Source organism: Nannospalax galili, unplaced genomic scaffold (assembly GCF_000622305.1).
Source record: "Nannospalax galili isolate Female #2095 unplaced genomic scaffold, S.galili_v1.0 scaffold674, whole genome shotgun sequence".
NCBI classification, from domain to species: domain Eukaryota; kingdom Metazoa; phylum Chordata; class Mammalia; order Rodentia; family Spalacidae; genus Nannospalax; species Nannospalax galili.
Genome location: NW_008335202.1, coordinates 974,700 through 998,793, shown reverse-complemented (window position 1 = coordinate 998,793; position 24,094 = coordinate 974,700). Strand labels below are relative to the sequence as shown.

The 24,094-nt window shown below is 38.4% G+C and overlaps 1 protein-coding gene across 1 annotated transcript in view; it reads right to left on the bottom strand.

The window, feature by feature from the left end:
• Positions 1–23,122, bottom strand: part of Znf277 (zinc finger protein 277) — a 77,993-nt gene extending 54,871 nt beyond the window's left edge. The window contains exons 1-4 of the mRNA XM_008829801.3: positions 23,072–23,122; positions 21,206–21,312; positions 10,196–10,284; positions 9,593–9,675 (exon numbers count right to left, since the gene is read on the bottom strand). Of these exons, the coding sequence (XP_008828023.1) occupies positions 9,593–9,675; positions 10,196–10,284; positions 21,206–21,312; positions 23,072–23,122 (330 nt within the window). The remainder of the gene's footprint in view (positions 1–9,592; positions 9,676–10,195; positions 10,285–21,205; positions 21,313–23,071) is intronic.
• Positions 23,123–24,094: the final 972 nt, after the last annotated feature.

Genomic DNA, 24,094 nt, shown 5'->3' with positions numbered 1-24,094 from the left:
TCTCAAAAAGACAAAAGAAAAACAAACACTGTGCTGGATAGCTTTAGTGTCAACTTGACACACCTGGGTTGAAGGAGCCTCAACTGGGGAATTGACGTGACACTATTGAACTGGCCTGTGGCCATGTCTATGGGGCATCTTCTTGATTGTTGAGTGATGTGGGAGGGCCCAACCCACGGTGGGTGGTGCCATCCCTGGGCAGGTGGCCCTGTGTTGTTTAAGAAAGCAGGCTGAGCAGGGGCCAGGGGAGCAAGCCAGTAAGCAGTGTTCCTCCATGGCCTGTGTTTCAGCTCCTGCCTCCAGGTTCCTGCCCTGAGTGCCTACCTTAGGTTCCCTGATGAACTGTAAGCTGAATAAACCCTTTCCTCCCCAAGTTGGTATTGGTCAGAGTGTTTTGTCACAGCAATGGAGAAACAAAGTAGGGCAAATATAATTTGTAAAAATGAAGGTCCTTTCTTTTAAAAGGTGGGCTAGTGTGTCTATACTGTGATAGACTGATGGGTGGAAAAGAGGGCAGATGAGGGGAGGAAGAACACCACTCCATGGTCACTTTTCTAGTCTTCAATGTGTCCGGGGATTAGAAAAGGTCCAGACTGCATTTACTTTGTGTTTGTATGGCAGGATTGCAGAAGACTGCCCTCCCCCTGAAGAGATAAACACACCAGGAAGGGTTTGGGAATTTCCAGAGGAAAAACCTTAAACAGTTAGGAATTAAGGTTTTCCTTAAATTGTCAGCCATCAATAAAAGTTCAGAATAGAGGGTTGAAGAGATTGTTCAGGGGGTAAAGGCGCTTGCCACCAAGCCTGATGACCTCAGTTCAAGCTCTAGAACACACAGGGTGGAAGGAGAAAAGAGACTCCTGAAAGTTGCTCTCTGGCCTCCATGTGTGTGCTGAGGCATGCTCATGCCTCCCCCTTCCACACCAAATACATACATGCAAAAAAAAAAAAAAATCTTTCTGGGGCTGGAGAGATGGCTCAGTGGTTAAGAACACTGGTTGTTCTTGCAGAAGACCTGGGTTTGAATCCCAGCACCCACATGGCAGCTAACAACTGTCCATAACTCTAGTCCCAGGGGACCCGACAGCCTCTTCTGACATTATAGTGAAGTGTCTCCCAAAAGACTCATGAATTGAAGTGTGCATCCTAACCTCATTTTGGAGAAGTGCTGTAAACTTCAGGAGTTGAGGCTTGCTGGAGGAAGTAGGTCCCTGAGGGTGGGCTCTTGGTAGCCTCTTGAGCCTGGCCCCTTCCTGCTTTCTCGCCTTGCTTGTCTACCATGAGGTGAACAGCCAGCCTCCTCTATGCTATTCTCCTGCCGTGATGGTCAGTCTGGTTCTCAGGCCCAGGTGTACTCACTGAACATGGACTGAAACCCCCGCACTGGGAGCCAGAATAAAAATTCTCTCATTTAAATTGTTCTCTTGGGTATTTGGTCACAGCAATGAAAATGCTAACACAGAAAATAAAACAACAAATGTTCAACAAAATAGGAACTTAAAGCCCGGCATGGCAGCATATGTCTTTAATCCCAGGTAGAGCCTGGTGGAATTCTGTGAGAGTCAAGCCAATCTGGTCTACATAGTGAATCACAGGCCAGCTGGGACTACAGGGAAAAGCCCGCCCCCACCGCCCCCCCCAAAAGGAACTCAAAGGATTGTAAAAAATTGGACTGGAATAACTGATATCAAGGCATTAAGAGAGAGAACGCAGCTGCCCTGGAGAGAGAGGGACCAGAGATGTTTGTTTGCCATCCACTCCTAATTTTCCCTCCTCCCACTACACAAAGGAATGAATGAACTTCAAACAACACATAGGGGAGAAGAAATTGCTTTCTTATGAAAACAGCTGATTTGCATAGTCCAATTGAATAAAACAAATGCTATTTATTGAGCAAAAAAAATTCCCAACATTAACTAAAAATTTGTTGTGACATTGCAACTTATGACTTCCATTTGGTCATAATGTTGAATTCAAACATATTTAAACCTTCCTTACCCACTGAGATTATTTCTAATGAATAAACAAATCTATATAAGTATGTGTCTACTTTCCACAAATTATATCTGAGATCTGAAATTAATTCTACCCACAAGGCCTCTTTTTCCTATACTATTTCAGTGAAGCACAGGGAACATTCTACAGATCTTTATCTTTTTAAGCACTTCCAAACTTGATGACAGTGTCATTTCTAGACCCACCTCAGATACCAACTTCTCTAAAACTCCTCCCTTCTCCTTCAGAAAAGCCATGAACAACAACATAGCAAGTGGACCCACAGCAACTGCACAGATCTTGGAGCTGGAAAGGCCTTTGTGTGTATGAGGAGCAGAGAAACTCCCAGTATGGTTAGAGCTAGTGTGGACAGGGGAGGTACATACCAGATCCTCTGAGATCCCACTAAAGAGTCTTGATTTTTATTCCAAATAAATGTGAAAGTACTGAAAAACTTTAACAATTAGTGTCGTATGAGTGGACCTTATATAAACTACCAAAACTGCCTTCCAAGAGTCTGAGGTCACCTAATGGCACCTCTGCTCTTTCTTCCTGTCATTTCTTTATTTTTTTAATTTATTAATTTAATTTTATGTGTATGAGTGTATTGCCTGGATGTGTGGAAGTGCACCTGTGTTGTGCAATGCCTGAGGAAGCCAGAAGAGGGCATCAGATTCCCTGGAATAGGAGTTATGGGCAGTTGTTAGCTGCCATGTGGGTGCTGGGAATCAAGCCTGGGTCCTCTGCAAGAGCACTCAGTGCTCTTAAGCACTGAGCCATCTCTCCAGCCCCGTTCTACCATTTCTTATTCTGGCAGTGAGATGCTATTTTCATTTAATCATAAACACAGTATCATAAAACTTCTTTTGTCTTTTTCTTTTAAAAAATTATTTGTGTGTGTGTGTGTGTGTGTGTGTGAGACACATGCCAGGGTGCGTGCATGAGGTCAGAGTCAACTTTGTGGACTCAGTTTCCTCCGTTCCTCCTTTCACCCTTACGTAGGTTCCAGGGATCACATTCAAGTCATCGGGCTTGCACAGCAAGTGCTTCACCCACTAAGCCATCTTGCCAGCCCCCAACTTTACCTATCATAATTCTTTTTTAATATTTTATTTATTATTTTTATGTGTATGTGTGTATTGCCTGCATGTAGGTAAGTACATCCATGTTGTGCAATGCCTGTGGAGGACAGAAGGGGCCGTCGGATCTCCTGGATCTGGAGTTACGGACAGTTGTTAGCTGCCATGAGGGTGCTGAGATTTGAACCCGGGTCTTCGGCAAGAACATTCAGTGTTCTTAACCGCTGAGCCATCTCTCCAGCCCCGCCTATCACAATTCTTCTTTTATCTGATGCAACATTTAGTGTGAGGGAGTCAAAAGAACTAAGTAAATTTCACTAATTTAAGGATTAAAGGACAAGTCTGGTTAAAAAAGCAGAATAATGAATACATTTTGTATACAGACAGTAATAAAATGCTTCTAATACTTTCAGAATGGAATTTACCTGTATGTAACTTAATTTAAATATTTTAAAAGTCTCTGACTAGGGCAAAAAACTGCAACCCCATTTCTACAAAAGAACTTTTAAGTGTCAAACGATGCTGAATAGTAAAGAAAGAATGGACTGCCAGAATTTGGTGCTTTGAGCACTTTGCATTAGCAACATCCTCACAAGATACATTTAATACACTAAAACACAGTAAGGCGGAAATAGCTACAAATTATCAATGGCACAATACACTGTCTTAAAAATAATAAAATTTGCCTTCTCAGCATTTTATGAGGTGGAAAAGTCAATTTCATGATAATATCAAAGAATCTTAATAAAGCAATAAGACCATCTATGTTGGTGAGCAAAGAAAAATTAGACAAAAACCACAGGAAAATTTCCTTCTTCTCTCCCTTCCTTTACTCCTACTCCCTCCTCAAAATTTTGGGTGCTAGGTATTGAGCCCCAAGTCCTCACACATGCTAGGCAAGTGCTCTTCCACTGGGATAGCCCCACACCTCTTGCTGGGAAACTTAACTATATGATAGTGTAGTCCCCCAATCCACGGGAGTTGATCTAGTGACTAACATTTCACCTTCTTAAAAGACATCATTACCTCCCAGTTTTTCTGAAACTACAACGATAAAGTCAGCAGCCATCTGCTTGCTACAGAGGATAGTGAGTTTTGTTGGGCAGCTTTTGACAACAGACAGAACATCTTAAAAAACTAACTAGTGTCGGGCATGGTGGGGCATGTGTATAACTCCAGAACTGGTACATGAAGAAAAGACTGCGAACCTGAGACCAGCCTGGGTTATAGCAAGGTGTCTCATCCTCATCCACCCCCAAACAAGGAACTAAAACAGAAACTCAAAGTATGAATTTAACCATGTATAAGAAGAGATCATCCTCATGGAAAAAAGGCAGAAGCACAGGACAGTATGAAAATGGAAGAGTTAAAGATAGGAGAAACCAAAACCAGCAGTATCTTCTCTTTATTATAGACAGAAGATCATCTAGCTTAGGTGAGAAGAGAAGGAATTTACAAGCTGAATCTGCAGCTATGAGGGACTGCAAAATATTCATCTTTTTGATGAAAGACGTTTATCAGCATAGTGCTATCTACCTGGATAGATACTGGAAAGTACTTCCCTGGATAAGCACTGGGTCAGCCAAAGCCCTACATTTCTCTAAAGATAGAGAAGTTCTGAAAACACACTATCTTCAAATCTTAAAAGATAATTTAAGAAGCTTAGGCCTAAGGGAATAAGACATTCCTAACTACTGCTGACCTAAAATGATAAGAAAACATTTTCCTTAAAGAATTCTTAATGAAAACACATCATTATTTCTTTATACTTGCATTTATGTTTTCTAACAAATACACTGACTGCTCTTGCAGAGGACCTGAGTTCAATTTCCAGCATCTACATGGTGGCTAACAATCGCCCATAACTCCACTTCTAGGGAATCCAACGCCCTCTTCTGACCCCTGGACATTGCATGACATGGGTGCACTTACACACATGCAGGCAATATACTCATACACATAAAATAAAAATAATGAATAAAAAATATTTTTAAAAACCACAAATATCCATTTAAAAAATATGACATTTGCTTGGGAAGGAAGACCAAACTTGATAAAGGATACTGGCACAACTGGAAAGGGAATGATGTTTGGGGTTGGAAAACAGGAGTTTGTTTCCTTTCCTAGTCAGTGTAGTATATAACCATGACTGCATGCACATCTCCTAACATCTTCGATCTTGTTTTTCCACAAGGATAGCAATAGGTCTACATAGTGAGTTCCAGGACAGCTGGGGCTACAGGAAGACCCCCCCCCCGCCCTCAAAAAAAAGACAGCAATTACAACACTTCCTTACCAATTTCATACAGTCAATGTACATATAAAAAATTGCCAGGTAACTTTTATGTACTAGATAAACAAGTTCAAAATGGTTTACCATTTAGGATTCAGATTAATATTTTTCAGACTATATTCCCATTTGTTTCTCAATGAAACATTAAAGTTAAAATCACCCAGTGGTCATTCAAGGCACCTTGATTTTTGTTGAATTGTTATTCACAATTTTGTATTTAAGGGAAATGACATCTTATGCTGATTTAGGGAACATTTATTCTAGATGCAGTACCAGAACTTGTATTATGCTATAAAGCTAGGCATTTTACATAAAAATTATGTAAAATTATAAACATATATTGATATTTTACTTCGAGGTGACTGATATACAATAATATTATCCTTTACTAGTCTTTATTAAGTCACTAAAACTTATAAGGAAAAGTGGCATGGGAAAGAAAAATCTCAGTGGGAGACATGCAATTTCGTTTTGTTATTTTACTGTGGAGGGAGGTGATATATAGGAAATAAGATTAAAAGCAAAACACACTTTCCCTCTAGAGGATCAAACTGTTATGCAGGTTAAAATTTTCATAAAATATTCATAGTTGTCATAAATGTTGTCTCAAGCTGTCATTTATAATAGTGATTAAAAGAAAAAACCAAACCCTTCTACCAGTTTCTTGGCTGTCTCCCCACCTTCCAATTTAGTGAAGTTCCATCCTGCCACTGAGTTTCTGAATACCACATATTTTCTCCTGTAGGCAAAAGGAAAAGCGATTTGCTTTTTATCTTTAAGTGAAAAATGTAACTCAGTGACTAAACATGTCTGGCCTGCCTTGGCTCTTTTATATCTCTGTCTCTGTCTCTCTGTCTCTCTCTCTCTTTTAATTCAGGGAGATTTGACTATATGGCTTTTTAGAAATAACAGATCATCACTTCACGATTCAATTAAACACTTTATGAGCAAGGCTCAGAGAAGATGCAGAAGTGAATCCAATAGCCCTCACCCTTAGAAGCACTTGACGCAGCAAAGAACAGAGAGTTTTAAACAACTAACTATAGTTGAAAAGACAAAACACTATATTACTAGAGCTTAGAAGAGGTTATAAATTCTGACAGGTGGCATCAGGAAAATGTTTAGAAAGTATGGCACTTGAATAATGCCGTGAGAGATACATACATAAGGAGGAGAGGTAGGGCTGGCATTCCTGGCTGAGGAAGCGGAGTACCTAACATACTTGAATATTGTTATTTTGTTGAATGTTGTTTTAGACTTTTTTTTTTGTGAGACAGTTGCCCTGGAACTCACAGATTCATCTGCCTCTACCTACCAAGTGCTGGGATTAAAGCATGCACTATCATGCCTGGCTACTTTTTTTTTTTTTTGGAAATCCTTATTACTGACTTACACAGCTCTTTATACACAAGAGATATCCTATAATTTTTACCAAGTCTCTGCAGTGGACCAGTCATACCAACCTCTAGCTGCCACATGATATAGCAGGAAATGGGCTACAACCTCATAGGCTATGAAGCAAAGACCTTCCTCAAGGCCTGGCATATGGCTGGCATCCAGAAATTGTTAGCTTCTTTTAGTATGTCCAAGTTTGTCTGCTCCTTCTCAGAATTGGACAGCTTTAAATGGATTTTTACACAGCTATAGTTACTATGTTCTTTTTATGTCATTCTGAGAGGCCATAAGGACACACCAATGGATCAATAGCATTATGTAGGCAATGTTCCCGGCACTGAAGTTTCTACAGTTTATCTCCATCTTACCTTTCTTATTTGTCTCATACTGCTCCTAGCTCAGCCAGATTAGATTCCTTCGAGTTTCCCAAATACACCTTGAACACTTGGAAGACCAAATGCATTTTTTCTTCCCTCTTTACAACTCTCCATTTTCCTAGCGGTTAAGATACTCAATTGTTTTTAAAATATTTTATATATTATTTTTATTTTATGTATATGAGTGTATTGCCTGCATGTATGTGAGTGCGCCCATGTCGTGCAATGCCATGGAGGTCAGAAGCGGGCTTTGGATTCCCCTGAAACTGGAGTTACGGATGGTTCATAGCTGCCATGTGGGTGCTGGGAATCGAACCCAGGTCTTCTGCAAGAGCAGTCAGTGCTCTTAACTGCTGAGCCATCTCTCCAGCCCTAAGATACTGAATTGTTATGGTTACTTTTGTTGCTGGCAAAAACTGAGTGCTTTCTATATGCCAAGTATTATTCTGAATGTATTACATGCATTTCCTCTCTTAATCTTCAAAACCCTGTAAGATATTTTATGTTACTTGTTACTAAGAATACATGTGAATTTCTTATCAGTACACTCTTAAAATTAAAAAAAAAAAATTATGTGTAGTGCCAGGTGTGGTGGCACATACCTTTAATCCCAGCACTCAGGAGGCAGACAGGTGGATTATTGTGAGATACAGGGAGACAGACAAACAAACAGACAAAAAAATGTGTGTGTATGAGTGTTTTGTTTGTATGTATGTAAGTGCACCCATGATTGCAATGCCTGGGGAGGCCAGAAGAAGATGTCAGATCCCCTGGAACTGGAGTTATGGGTAGTTGTTAGCCGCTATGTGGGTTCTGGGAACTGAGCCTGGGTCCTCTGCAAGTGCTGCCAGTGCCCTTAACTGTGTGGAGCCATCTTTCCAAACTCAAATCTGTACACTCTTATTATACGAGCTATGCCTTGTACTTCTTTGCATAATTATCATGTGAAGTAGGGACTCAATGAACTATCCTCACAGATAGTTTACATTCTTATTTGTATTTTGTGTTTTAAACTATCATTTTTCTCACTTTCATCAAACATCACTCCTTCAGATTGTGAAGTACTTTAAAAATGGACATCTACATTTTGTAGTTATTTTTAAGGGCCCAAGTATATCTGTAGACATACAGTAGAGATTTGTCATACTGAAAAGCAATGACTAAGTAGCAAAGCTTGAGTTCTTATAAAGAAACCAGAGAGCTTCAACAAAAGGGAGAAAACTCATGGATATTAACAATTATGAAATTCATAATATAAGACAATAAGTCACCCTTGTTTTGTAGAATACAGAAGACACTGTTAGAGATAAAGAAACTCAGGAGGTCCTGCTTCTTTGCTGGATTTATTGTACATGGAAAACATTTTCCCACATGGACATTGATACCCAAGTAAAAGGGCAACTCCCTTTTAGTCTTAAAAATGATCACTAGGAATGTTTACAAAATAAAATAGGCTTCAAGGGACTTTCTCAAATTATATGACTAAGGCATATGATTTATTTTCTTTCTAGGTCTCAAGAATATAGCACAAATAATTAAATTTACAATCATTTTTCATAATGTATCTAATCAGGTCTAATGGTACAAGGAAGACTTATAGGAAACTGTTAAACATACCAATTGCAAGTAATAGGATTAAATCACATACAATCGAAAACAAAGTGTTTTTATACAAAATTAATACCCTAAAATGTGTGACTAGTTTATAAAAATAAATATTTTCATACTGTTTATATGCTTTTTTTTAAAAGAATAAAGATACTGAAGTTTTCAAATTGCTTTGCTTATGGTTAAAACAAAATGGTAATGGATACTCTGTTGATTAAACTGTGTGCGTAATTCATAAAAGAATAAAAGAAATGCTAGCGCATAGCACATTCCAGTAAGGAGGAAAAAAGTTAATTCAATTTTTGCTGAGGGCATTTTTCCATGACTACTGAACCTTAGCACGTGTGAAGCATCTAAAATTGCACTAAAATGTGCAAGCTCTGTTGTTATTTTAGGGATAACTCAGGAACCAAAGTAAAAAAAATCCACTCTTCATTTTTAGTGAAATGCTTTAGCTTTCAGTCAAACGTGTACTTTTTTCTGTATTAAGATGTGTGCTTGTCTCTTGCATAAGTTTTAAAGTTTCCTTAAAAGTAGAAAAAGAGTACAATAAAAAAAAATTGGGGGGCTGGAGAGATGGCTCAGGGGTTAAGAACACTGACTGGTCTTGCAGAAGACCAGGGTTTGAATCCCAGTACCCATATGGCAGCTAACAACTGTCTGTAACTCCAGTCCCAGGGGATCCAACAGCCTTTTCTGTCCTCCGCAGGCATTGCACGACATGGGTGCACTCACCTACATGCAGGCAATATACGCATACACATAAAATAAAAATAAATAAAATACTAAAAAAAATATTTGCATATGTTTTTAAAACACTATTCATTCGTTAAAACAACTCTTACCAGTCTGTGTTTTTGAAGTTCTTCTCGAAGAATTCTATCTTCTGGTAAAACATCACACAACAAAAAATAGTTGTCTTGTTCTTCTGTTGAGAGATTAGGAAAATACATGAGAAAATAGATTTTTCCCCCAGGAGGATTTGCTTCTTTAGCAATGTGGGCATATGGGGCCCTGGAGATGGCTAAGTCAGTAAAGTGCTTGCTGTCAAGGACCTGAGTTTGGATCCTTGACACCCACATAAAATCCCAGGTGTGATAACCCCAGCACTGGGAAACAGAGGTGGGTTGACAACAAGAACATCCCTGAGACTTGTGGACCAGCCATGGTGAGCTCCATGGTCAGTGAAATACGCTGCCTCAAGAAATAAGGTGAAGAGCAATAGAGGGAGCTACCCAATGCTGACTTCTGTCCCAACTCCTTATAAATACAAAAAAGTGTGTGTGTCCATTAGCATTTGGTACAGAGTTCTGATGTAGATTTATTCAAGTAAGGAAAAATAAAAACATTGGTTTAATTTCAATTATCATGCAAGCAAGAGCAAATTTAATTATTTTTCTGAAATTTTGACTGATAGGGAAAAGATGGTAGTTAAAACAGGCACTTACCAAATGGAGCCGTGGAATTGATTCTTATCACACTGCAAAAGTCTGTGATGGGTTGTTCAGTGAACCTTTTCTTCCAATACAAAATGTACCTAAGAAAACAATATTAAACAAAGGATGGTGAGAAGAATCTGTAGCTACTTTTAAAAAAATGTGATAAGATTATATAAGAACACTTAATTATCCCCAAACCAACAAATTAGATGTTAACTGAATTCTGTTAGAAAATTTGTGGGTGCATTATTTTAGAAATATGAGATAAATATTTAATGAAATTACCCTATAAGAGCATAAAAATGATTAAACCTCATTATCCCCTAATTCAATAAACAAGTACGTAAGAAAGTTAAAATGATTTTTTTTTTCCCTTTTAGTTTTTTTGAGATAAGGGCTCATGTAGCCCAGGCTAGCCTTGAACTCCTGACCTCCACCTCTCCAGTGCTGGGTTTACAGGCATGTGCCACAACACATGCTAAAATGAATTGTTTTAATGTGATAATGGTGCTTTCTAAAGTAACAGGGTTTACATGTATTTAAAATAAAATAATTAAATAGGCTTATGACACATGATGCAATGAAGAGAAAACTGAGTGGTTATCTTCAACAAAGATCTGAAGAATGTAGTGAGCAATCAATATATATCTAACATTTCTTTTTAAAAAATATTTTATTTATGATTTTTATTTTATGTATATGAGTGTATTGCCTGCATGTATGTGAGTGCACCTGTGTTGTGCAATGCAGTGGAGGTCTAGGCTTCGGATTCCCCTGGAACTGGAGTTAAGGATAGTTCGTAGCTGCCGTGTGGGTGCTGGGACTCGAACCCGAGTCCTTTGCAAGAGTAGTCAGTGCTCTTAACAGCTGAGCCATCTCTCCAGCCCCATATCTAACATTTCTATAACAGAAATAAAATTTATGCAGATCCATATTGTATCTGAAATAAGTCAAATTTAGCTTTTGGAAAATCAGCTGACCTAAGAATTTTTGTATTTGATGAATAGAGTCAGAAGCAGCCTGCAGGCTACGCTTAAAAACAAATCAGAGCCCCAGACTAGAAAGTGTAATGAAGAGACACAAGGTGACAGGATTCAAGCCATTCTTTCCATTTATCTACTCTGACAAGATTTACACTGGATAGTGCAAGCTCATATATCAAATGGCAGCAAGAGAACATGGTCTTCTTCATGAGCAGAATGCAAACAGGAAGGTTGCCTCTATAATTAACAATTTATTGGACTATGCAATAAAAAAAGCAACTTATATCAAAGAGGCAAAGCTTTGTGAAAGAGGTGGAATTTACTGAAATAGATGAAATGCATAGAAAGACTAGCAATCTGTAAAATGGCTTGATATAGCACCTAATGGTGGTCTGCCAGAGTAGGCCCAAAGTAAATGCTTTAAAGATGTACAAGCATGTCTGAAGATTTCTGCAGGGCTTTATAAGTAGCCAACAGCCTCTCTATTTGGTTTCCTTTTTATTCTTTTCTTCTTAACATTAATTTCCCACTTTCATGGTATTCTACAGATAGAGGATTAATAGATTAGAAAAAAAATCTGTGCTGGAGAGAGATCTGAGAAAAAGAAAGGCATGACATGAGCTGAGATAAAATATAAATAAACAGCACTCGGGAGGCAGGTGGATCTCTGTGAGTTCAAGGCCAGCCTGGTCTACATAGTGAGTTCCAGGACAGCTGGGGCTACAGGGAGACCCTGTCTCAAAAACACCATATATATAAATGGGTGAAAACACTACATATGGAATATGTAAAGAAGTCAATGACATAAGATAGAGCCACATGTTTTGGTTTTTTTCTTCTCGCATCTAACCATGCTGCCAATCTTGAAGTGGAAGAAGAGAATGCACTCCTCATAGAATAATTCTGACTTTATTCAGAGATCAGAAAATGACAATGTTAGTTAGGCTCTAGCTCAGCTTCAAACCACAGATACTACAAATGATCATTACTGTGACCAAGCAAGCCACTGGCTTCCACATATCTCAAATGCAGAGGGGATAGCACATCCCTTAAAGTGGGTAATAAGAGAAAACAAATCTATGAAAAGCCAAAACATTATTTCCTTTGCCAGCACCTTCCATTCCTTGGTATCTCGGCAGCTTGTCCTGTTTTTTTTTTTTTTGTTTTTTTTTTTTTTTTTTTTTTTTGTTTTTTTTTTGTTTTTTTTTTGTAGCTTATTCCCTCCTGCAGAAAAGGGGGAAAGGGGGAAATGAAAGGTAAGAGGCTCAAGGATGGGGAGATGTCTTAGTAAAGTACTTGCCACACAGCATGAGATTCTAAGTTTGGATCTCTAACACCCACATAAAATCTGGTGCACCCACATCTGTAAATCCCAATGCTGAAGGTGGTGGTGGGAGCACGGAGACAGATGTGTCCCTGGAGCTTAGTCAGACCCTGTCTCAAAAAATAAGGTAGAAAGCAATGGTGGAAGACACCCTATATATGCACACATGCACTTGCACACACTCACATAACTAAGTACAACACACACACACAGAATAGGCTCAGGGGAATGAAAACAACATTCCCTGAGCCTTCCTTATTCTCTGCTCAGCATATCTTCTATTACAAAGTGGTGACATGGATGAAGGAACATGGTAGAACCTGCACCAGAGATAATCAGGAATATCATCTATCAGTTTTTCTGAAATATATAGGTATGTGTTCATGACAAAACAAATCCATATATGGAAGAATCAGGTGCTTGAGATGGCTGACTTTAAAAGATTCTGCTCAACAATGGACTCCACATGTTGTACCATCAACATACCAAACAAGATGTTCCTACTGCTGAAATAGTGGAGTATCTAGTATATGTATAATCAGCAAATTTTTGATTGGATATAATGCCTGCTCCTAGGAGTGGAACACATATCTGGTACTGCAGACCAGGCCAACCCCCTATGGCAGGGGAGGATAGAGGCCCCAGTGGGGAAGTCACTGCAATTGTTTCATTAGATGGATGTGATACACCTGGTAGAGTACTGTCCAAGAATTTGTGTTTACACACATAGGTTAAGTTATTACAGCAGCCACTGTTTAGGTGTTCTTGCATCTTGCTGTTTGTGTTTTTACAGTAGATGGAATCCCACTGAAATGGGCCAATAGCCCATGGAAAACTGATGATGCAGAGACCCAAAAGTTCAGTGCCTTGCCACAATGGGAAGATCATCCCACAACTACCACCCCTCCAACACTCAGGGACTTCTGTGGAAGAGGTTGGCGGAGGATAGAGTGTTATCTGGAAGTGTCCTTTGACCACTATGCTGGCAAGCTATAGTCACACCTCCTTCCCATGCGCATTAAGGAATTGAGGGGGGGAGTCAGTTACCCCTCCTACCCAATCAGTCAGTCTCAGTTGTATGTGGGGGAGGGGTTAAGGATATATAAGCCGGGAAGTCAGGTGGCACCTCTCTCAACATTTTGTGTGGTTGTCAGGAAGTCACAGGATCTATATTTGAGTGTGGCATTTCCAGTGCAGCCGTAAATGGGGGGCACCTTCTATAAATATAAACCCCCACTGTAGGCTCTGTTATGTTAGCAAGTCCAATAAATTAGTTAGGATATCAAAAAAAAAAAGAAAAAGAACAGAGCTAATGGAAACCTTCATTATTCTTCCAAATTTGACCCCATGTTGGCAAATCCTTTGGTCTTTGATTTTTTTTTTTTTAAATGGTCTTTTTGGGACAGGGTCTCCCTATGACCCCAGCTGGTCTGGAGCTTGCTGGGTGGACCGGGCTGGCCTCGAGCTCACAGAGATTGCCGGGCTCTGCCTCCCAAGTACATGTGTCACCACACCTGGCTTTAGTCTTTGATTTCTTATCCCTATTTTTCTACCCTTAAACTTCATTGTATATATATTTTTATGTAACCTGCTTCAAGTTATTTCTGAAAAAAATTAGTTAAAAGTTGCCTCTCTTTGGAATAATACAAATATTCTTAGAAAAAAAGGTGAGGATTAAGGAGATGGGGGTGGATCTGGGAAGAGTTTACAGAAGGAGTAGGGGATGACTATGATCAAAATATACTATATAAAATTCTCAAAGAAATAATAAAAATATTTAAAAAAAGGTGAGAGGGCCAAGTTCTCTCAAGAGTTCTCTCATGGCTACCACTATAATATGCCAAGGAGAGGTTTATCCCAGTTGCTACCCTATTGAGAACAATCAAAGTGACATCATCTAAGCAAAGCTGACAATAGCAGTCAGTCCTATACAATAATAATTCCACTTCAGGTCTAGAGACTGTTAAAAGGCAGTGACAAATCCTTGACTACTTGGGCTGTTCACATTTGAAAGATGCTCACAGACTTGGCAAAGCATCTGTTGAAGCACTGAAGCAGAAGTTCAGTGGACCCTAGTGAGTTCACCTCTCTTTGAATTATCATGACTTATTTTCTGATGAAAAGTCAAAACATTTCTCTCCTTACATCAGATCTTAAGGAAGAGATCTTAAACTGGGAGCAGTTGTGATTTTTAAATGATGACAGTGGTCAAACCCTCAAATTAATAGTTGGTGTATTAACAATGTGTTAATCGAGATTAGGGTTTTGCATTCAGGGATGAATCTAAACTTAAAATTACCCACTTTTCATGAAACTCAGTTTACTCACTTGCAAATGAATTATTACTGATAAATAAGTAGGATAATGCATGAAAAGCACAGCATCCGAAATCCAGGGTGTTTACTAAATGATAGGCATTATGAGAAAAGTAACTCATTTACATATGGTTAAGGCAACAAAGAATTTGTTTAACTCAGAATAATTTTATCCAAAACAATAATATTTTACCAAAAAAAAAAAAAAAAAAAAGTAAATGAAATGAAAGCAAAAAGCAGGGCATGGTGGCCTGCAGTCTCAGCTACCTGGGATCCTGAAGTGGCAGAACCCCTTGAGCTTATGAGTTCAAGACAAGGCTGAGTAGCAGTGAGAACCTGTCTCAAAATGAATAAATAAAGGTCTGAAGAGATGGCTAGGTGGTTAAGAGCACTGGATGCTCTTGCAGAAGATCTGGGTTCAGCTCCCAGGACCCAAATGGTCACTACCAACCACCTACAGCTCCAGTTCCAGGGGATCTGACGTCTTCTTCTGAACTCCACTAGCAATGCACACATGGTGCACTTACCTACATGCAGGCAAATCACATAAAATAAACTTTAAAAGACTTTTAAAAAGAATAAATAAACCCTTTTTAAACTTTTGAGATAAGGTGTCACTTACTGCTTCAGTATCTGAAGTACTGAGACCATAAGACTTGCTTCAAAACAAACATTTCACTAGACATTGTAATGAGAAGAACAAAATAGTTATATTAGTTCTAGTGCCAGAGGGCACATCAACAGCTAAGGCAGAAGGATGGACTGATGATGGCAATGCCAATGGTAACTGCTAGCAGCTGCTTACTGAATCAATTAGAATGTCAAAAATGGGATCTGAATTGGTCTTTCTGGCTCCAAAGCCAAACTTAAGTCTCTTCTAATGCAGTGCCTACAGCTGCACATGGGGATCAATCAGTACAAGAATTCCAGAAAAGGGAAGGCAGGATAGGAAACGTTCCTGGTATTGTGGTTGTAATCATTACCTGAAGTGTCCCCTGCACCTTTCAGAGACCAAGGAGGTTCCCTAGATTTTTTTTTTTTTTTTTTTTTTTTTTGGGACAGGGTCTCCCTGTAGCCCCAGCTGACCTGGAACCTGCTATGTAGATAAAGTTGGCCTCAATCTCAGAGATCTGCCTGCCTCTGCCTCCTGAGTGCTGGGATTAAAGGCATGCACCACCATGCCCTGCAACATAGAATAATTTTTGATATGGTAGATATAGAACTATATATAAGAAGACGAGTGAGAGGGGACCATCTAGTCCCCAGTGCTTACTGTGTAACTGAAGCCATCAGTGTGAATTGCTCCTCATTTTCTGAATAAGGACTGGAAGCTGTTCCTAGCTGTTTGTGGGAGTGATTTGGAACATGACTAGGCAAGAGGTGCAAAGAAGCCCCATGTACTACTGCAATGACCTGATTCCAAAGGTGAAGGGGTTAGCATCCAAGGTCTTCCATCCTTCAAGAGAATGGTCATATCAAATAGTGCTTCTTATGTATCAGAAATTACTTCAAGGCTACAGGGAAGCAAATACTAACAATAACTGACTTAAAAATTGTGGGGAGAGTCTATCTAGCAGAACCTCAGGTATCCTTCTCATGTAGTAAGGAGGTTCCCAAGATGGGAGGACAAGCTATTCCTAATTACTCAAGAAAAATTAGTAATAATTATTCAAGAAACTTAGAAATAATTACTACAGATAGAACAACATCTGAGATGTTGTTAGGCAGCATCTGAGAGTGTTTTGGGGAAATAAAGGAGGAAAAGGTTGGTCTAATATCTGAGTATTGTTTTCTTGGTCAAAGCTTAAGTGACAGCTTCAAAGAAAAGTTACAAGTCACAAAAGCAAAATAGAATCATTAATCGTCATATAGCTTAAAGATATAAACTCATGCTCCACATTTTATTATGGCATAATATATAAATACAATTTAAACTGGTTATATGTGTTTGAATCTAAGTTTAAATTTGAGTTAGAAATATATTAAACACATAATAGTGTCTTTGGAGTGTATAACTAGAATGATAGCAGATCTTTAAGACATGCCTTTTGTGCTCTGCCCCCAATAGAACACATTTTTTCAGAGTTACGGGATCATTTTGTATTTATTTTCTTCATTTTTTCTACTTCTCTAGTTTATTCAAAGTTACAGTTATAGCTGCTCAATATAAAAAAGCTTCTATGAAATGATATATGGTATAAACCCTACTGTAAGGACAGATATGAAAGCATTTCATTCTTTATTAAAAGCCATAAAGTAACCAGTAAGTCATCAGCAAATACTTTTGTTTAAAAGAGCTTAAAATCATATTTTATGAAAATGTCTCTCACACAGAAAAAATATTTGTAGTAATATCTTGCTTGTCCAGACTCCTACTGTACCTGGTATGCACTCTGACAAAGGTATAAAGGGTTGAGATATGGTTGTTACTTAGGCAGTGTTGAATGAATGGAATTTAATACACAAAAGGGCAAAAATTACAGAGTTAACATTAATCTTCTGGAACAATTTTACCTATGAATGAAACTAGCAAATAGATCACTCTAAATAACTATGTTAATGGCCTTAACGGGAAGATTTTCATTTTCTCTTTACTCATTTTCTCTTTCTCTTTACTTTTCATTTACTCTTACTTTGTTTCAATAAAGAATATGTCAAATATATTTAATATGACAATTCATAGCTTATCTCTTATAAAGCACAAGACAAGGCTGGGAGTAATGGTATATCCCCTGTAAGCCCGCATTTAGGAGGCTGAGCAGGATGACTTTGAGGTTAGCCTGGCCTACATAATGAGACTTTGTTGAAAAAAATAAAATAAGGCACAAGGCAAATCCATTTTATTTTTATTATTTAAAACTTTTATGACTTGCATTTAGAAGGAGTAGAACCAACGTTCTCTGAGAAGTTTAGAGCAAATTCATTCATGCCAATTGAAACTCTTCACTCTTGCCTTCTTCTAACCCTTTTACAGTTTCTCTTCTGAAGTTAGGAATAAGTCCTATAATGTTGAGAAGATTCTAACTTAGCTGATGACAAATAGCCAATGCCTGTTATGGAAAGGAACTTTTAATTACATTAAATTATAGAAGGTGATTACTTAAAGAAGGATGGAGAAATTAAAACTATTTTAAAGAAATAGTTTATTCAGACACATTCTTGGTCAATTCAAATTAATCACAGTTTTACTTCTTAAGAGTGAAATTTTCTTTAATTAGGTGTGCGGTTGGCAGGAAAGACCAAGGACTCTGAATCTGAAATGCAGTTAACTACACATTTTAGAAAGTACTTACATCAGATATGCATCCTTTTCTTTACCTACAAGGCATCCATTTTATTGTCTAGCTGCATTTACAGTGATTGATCTCAACATTGACTTATTGATTCCTAAGTCCTAGACCAGTTAAATAATTTTATTTTTCTTCCCATATATGGACAATAAGATGAATGCCAATAATAAGATTAATCAGTACAAATATTATCTCTTTATTATCCATAAACACAATGGAGGAAACACAAATTATGATCTAGATATTCTTTAGACTTTAAGGGCAGAAGAGAAAGAAAAAATTTTTTAACACTTTTTGAATTACCACTGATAGATGATTATATTCTTCTGCAATTCACAAGGGGGCAATTTTGGTTTATATGGCAGCAGAGTAAACAAATCAGTTTACGACAAAGAAAAGTTGAGCAATATGACTCATCCATTAACTGTTCTGTCATAGTTATTTGGGCAAGAAAAGACTTGGAATTTGGAAGATGTCTAGCTTAAGAAGTATCTTAAATGAGCAGATTTGACTACATCCTGTAATTAGGTATCATATTTAACAAAGCTCTCATAATACTCCAAGAACAACCACCCTCCTTTTCTCTAATTTAAAAATAAAGAATAACAAATGAGAATTAGGAGCAGAGTGTCTGTTCTGAAAATAGGCAAAGAAGTAGCTTACCAGCTGGTGATGCATATCACTCATATACCCTTGCTCTGTTCTATGATCAGGTAGCACCCAAGTCTAGTAAAAAAAATAACCACACTGAGTGGATACAAGGGACCATATGCACATGGGAGGCTCATTGCAGATATTCAATGATGGTAAGCAGTCAAGAAGGACGTTAGGAATAGAGAGGAGGGCTACAACAGCTCATACTGCTCCTGCAGATATGGTGGCTAGTCCAACTTAAACACAAACTGTCTTTCTAGAAATCTAAAATTTAATCTTATAAAAGATAACTACATTTTCAGACTGGTATAAAGACTTATTGAAAACTGATGTGATAGCTGCAAGATATCACAAGTTTAGTAATCAATACAAATAAATGCTGGCTACTATTTATCAGATACACACTATGTCATAGGCAGGTGCTACACCCACTTTACAGATGAGACCAGTGCTTACTTTAAATTGCTCCCCCAAGTCACAAAGTTTTCCAAGCCTTCATACAGGTTCAGACCTGCCTGTTTCTGTATCCACCCGACTCTTAATAACAGCTTGCTGCTAGAAGACCCATCATAACGATAAGGTTGCTTATTGAAAATGATGTGGATAACCTGAGAGATAGTCTAGATGCACTGTTACTACAATGTTTAGGCTACTCTAATTTTTCAGTGAAATCAGGACAGAATCTGTCAAAATGGAAGCTTTCCAGAGTTTCCAAATTTTGTGAATTTAGGAACTATATAAGTCAGTGACTACTATGATGCTGCCTTGACAGAAAACATATTCCAAGTTTTAACTAATCATGACATGCACATAAGTATTTCACTACAGTTTCCAAAAAAAAGGTATTTCTCTTAGACAACTATTTCCAGAAACCATAAACTGGAAAAAAGGGAATAATATAGCCTGTATTACTTATTGCTGATATAACAGCCTAAGTCAGGCACTTCTCAGTTGCTGTGTAGCTCACTTGCAGCCCTATGTATGTAGGTCAGTCCCCATAGAAAGACAACATTCACACATGCTCAGTGTTGGCAGCAACTCAAGCATTCACTTTCATCTGCCTTCCATCTTCCTCATTCTTTGTCTTGGTACCTTAGCAGTTCAGTCACTGACGTCAACATTCAGTTGTCCACTCTTGGACCCTTTTGGTTTGCTGAATGTTCCTTCTTAAAAAAAAAAAAAAAATTGGTGTTTTCAATTTATCACAGCACTTACACTGAGACTTATTTGGACAAGATCCTCTAGGCTTGAAAGGCTCCAAGGCTCCCTGCTCCAAGCACTGCCTTTTGAATGGACTGTTATCAAGTCTTTCTAGTACCTTCTGGAAGGACCTGTTCAGTTAGAGACTACCTATGGACTGAAACATGAAAAGAATATCTGAAAGACATCAATGATGTCAATAATTCAGGAACTGTGGCTACAGGAAGATTATGCACAATTTGGAAAGATTATTTTTTCCCAGAATTTGTAGAAAATGCATCAGTACTTCCTTAAGAACAAACTATACGCTCATGAAAAAAAAAATACTTTTTAAAAAAGGCTACAGAAAACTTGAAAAAATATGAACTTTCATATATTGTATAGGAATTACTTTCCTTTAAAAAGATTTTTTTAAAAAGTAAAAAATATTTTTGATTTATTTTTATTTTACATGTATGAGTGTTTTGCTTGCATGTATGTAAGTGTACCTGTGTTGTGCAATGCCTGTAGAGGCTAGAAGAGGACACTGAATCTCCTGGAACTGGAATGACACATGGTTGTTAGCCCTCATGTGGGTGCTGGAATTCAAACCCAGGTCTTCTGCAAGAGCAACCAGTGCTTTTAATCACTGAGCCATTTCTTCAGTGCCCATTTATTTAATTTTTGAGATTATAATAAGGCAGATAAACATTTGCATATAAAATAAAATATTTTCCTTTTTTTCTGACACTAAGGAAAATTCAAGCCAGTATCTATGGAGCCTTTTTAAACTGTTCATGACCTGACAGTCCTTACCACACTGCCACAACAACACTCACAGCCAATGACCCCACACTGATTTATTTGTAATGGAACTGGAGTTACAGATGGTTGTTAGCCACCATATGGATGCTGGGAACTGAACCCAGGTCCTCTGCAAGAGCAGTCAGAGCTCTTAACCACTGAGCCATCTCTCCAGCCCCTATTTTAAATATTTAAAATTATGTGTATGTGTGTATGTCTTTGTCTGATATGTGCACTTGAGTGCAGGTGCCCACACAATCTAGAGGTGTTAGTTCCCCTAGAGCTGGAGTTATAGGCAGTTGTGAGCTGCCAGTGCAGATTGTGGGAACAGAACTTGGGTCCTCTGCAATAGCAGTACAAGCTTTTAATCACAGAGTATTTCTGCAGCCCAAGGACCTATTTGCTATATAGGATATACCATTGCTCCAGTCAATAATTTAATTCTTTCACAGACAAAACCAAAAATTTACCTTTGGAAATCTGTAACCAACTTCACATCAGCTATGACAATCTTGTGCTCAATAATCATGTGCTTCAGAAGTTTGTCCAAAAAGAAAAACACAGTGCCAAAGAGAACCTTGTCACCATTTTAAACGTGCCTGCACCCCAAAGATAGGTCATCCTGCAAGGAAACTCAGTGCTCTGTTTATTTGCCTGAGTAGGGGCAAACCCCTGTCAAGGTAACTGTTCAAGCTTTCTTTGTGGATCCTGGCTAGTGGTAGCACGTCGGGGGTCCTACTGAGAGGGAAAAACTCCAATACGGTGGGTTAAGGGTCTAAGAGACCTTGTGACTTAAATTCTCACAGATGATGTCAGGCTAGTTTTTTACGCTGCTTTCTTACACACCTGAATACTTTCTTATTTCTGATTTTATGTCTTGCACAGAGAAGATAATTCTTACATTGGTTTGACACAGCATGTACTAGGTAGCCTAGGTAGCAATTTCTTTGATTATGTCTGTCATTGGTTCATTATACAACCATGTAAGGCTTTTGACAGCCAAGCGATAGATGCTCAATTAGGAAATATATAGTGTTTTGCTCACATGAACTACTCTCTCCTAACATCATTCACAGTATCTTTAAGACCTTTAATGTCCCTATGTCTCTGATTGCAGGTAGTTGTATCAAGACCTTTCTGTAGTCTGCGGAGGTGAAACCCTGAACCTGCTATCTTATTCTGATTATCGAGTAGGTAGTAACTGGAAAAGAAACCAGAATCCAGCTGCTGGCATTTGCAGAAGGTTGTTGAACCTTCTTCAGAAAGAGCTAACTGCTAGCCTGGTGATACAGGCCTGTAATGCGAGCTACCTGGGAGACTGAGGAAGGAGGATTTCAAATTCAAGTCTTGCCTGGGCTACAGAGTGAGTTCAAGGCCAGCCTGGGCAACTTAGTGAGATCTTGCCTCAAAACTAAAAGTAAAAAGAGGGCTGGGGATACAGTTAGTGGTAGACCACACACTTAACATGTGTGGGGGTTCAACCCCCAATACTTAAAAAAAAGGTTCTACAGATGAAAGTTCTAGAATTAAGTTGGTGTTGTTTTCCTGTTACATTTTATTTCTTATTTTCAATTTACCTTATCATTTAAAGCATTCTTAATTGAGTAATTAATTCAATCAATCACTGGTATACTGGTGAGCATGATCCAAGAATAAGATAAGTGACGTAAGATGGAAGGGAGCATTCATTTACCGCTTAACAAAAACCAACTACCTGCAGGTCTTTTCTGTTTAGTGTGGCATGGTGTGATTCTTATTATCATGGGTAAAGTATTCACAATTTGTCAGAAGGCTCAAGTAAGTTAGCAGGATCAAGAGAAAATGATAGAGGATGTTCAGGGTAACCTAGGAACAGAAGGATGGGCCACAGAACAGATGGAGAGGGAAGTGTCCCATAGAAGATCTTCTGATATAATAAAATTCTGCTAAATCAAACTGCTTATCTTTATTCACAAAATTTTATATTAGTACTAAAGAGGTGTTGAGTAAAATGACAACAGGGAGAATAGCTAGAATATATAAGCACTTTGGAAGTACTATGAATGAAATTATAGTTAGCAATCTTCTGTTACATTATGTCAACAAATGGCAGCATATCCAATGGGCAGCAGTTAATGCAGAGACCCATAACTAGCAGAAGGCTAAGAATAAGTGAGTATCTGGTGCTCAGCCTTAAATGAGACATCTGTATCATCCCACCTAAGGTTCAAGGAACATTGTGGAAGAGTGGGGCAAAAAGAATGCAAGAGGCTGAGGATGGGAAGGAGTTCTGAGAAATGTTATTTTTGGACATGACATGGCCATTGCACTCATGAGCTCACTGCAGCTGTGGTTACCTGCTTAAAACTGTCAGTCAAAATTCCAGCACAGATGAAGAGGGGCTCCATGAGACCTCACCTCTAGCTGAAGAGAGACTGGTATTTGCTGGCTGCTGGGGGAGGATGAGTCATTTTTCTTTAAGGGTGTGGCCTTTGGTAAGTTGCCCATGCTCTGGTGGATGGCTCATTTATGAGGGCAGCATTAACTGGACTTAGTGGGTCGTTAGAAAAAAAAGAACAGGACATGAAGGTTGGAGGGTTGTTCGAGAGTGGTTCTGGGGAGAGTGGGAAGGGAGCTGGGGTAGATATGATTAAAATACATTGCATATATACATGAAATTGTCAAAGAAAATTATTCCTACTTTAAAAAGGCAGAATATACTAAATAAAGGTAACATTAGTAAATATTACCTGGCAAATAGAAAATTAGCCCTATGTTCATTCTTCTCCCCAAATTTGACTGAGACATTTGTAAACTCATTTCATCTGACCATAGAAAACAGGTTAACTGTAATCACCACTGGCAGGCAGGAATGCTGAGATACTTGTAAACTACCAGCAAACTGCTCTAGGGCATTTTCTCAATCCTAACATTTTTACTTGGTAATGTTACTATAATTTCAACTTCCAGATGAGAGAACCGAGACCTGAAAAGGGGAATATTTTATTTTTATTTTTTTATTATTATTTGGTCTTTTTGTGCTAGGGTCTCCCTGTAGCCCCAGCTGGCCCGGAACTCACTATGTAGAACAGGCTGACTTTGAACTCAGAGATGAGCCTGCCTCTGCCTCCCAAGTGCTGGGATTAAAGGCATACACCATGTCTGGTCTGGGAAATACTTTATAAACATAGTTCACTCTCAACTCAAATACTACATTATTCTGCTCCCAGTACCCAAAGACATTTTCCAACTTGAATTCTTCTTTAAAGATTTATATGTATTTTAAAAGCCACTTTGAATTTCTGTGCATCTTATCAATGCCCTGATACTACCTCCACTAGCAACTTTTGCACAGTGCTCAGTAGCCCACATTTTCTTCC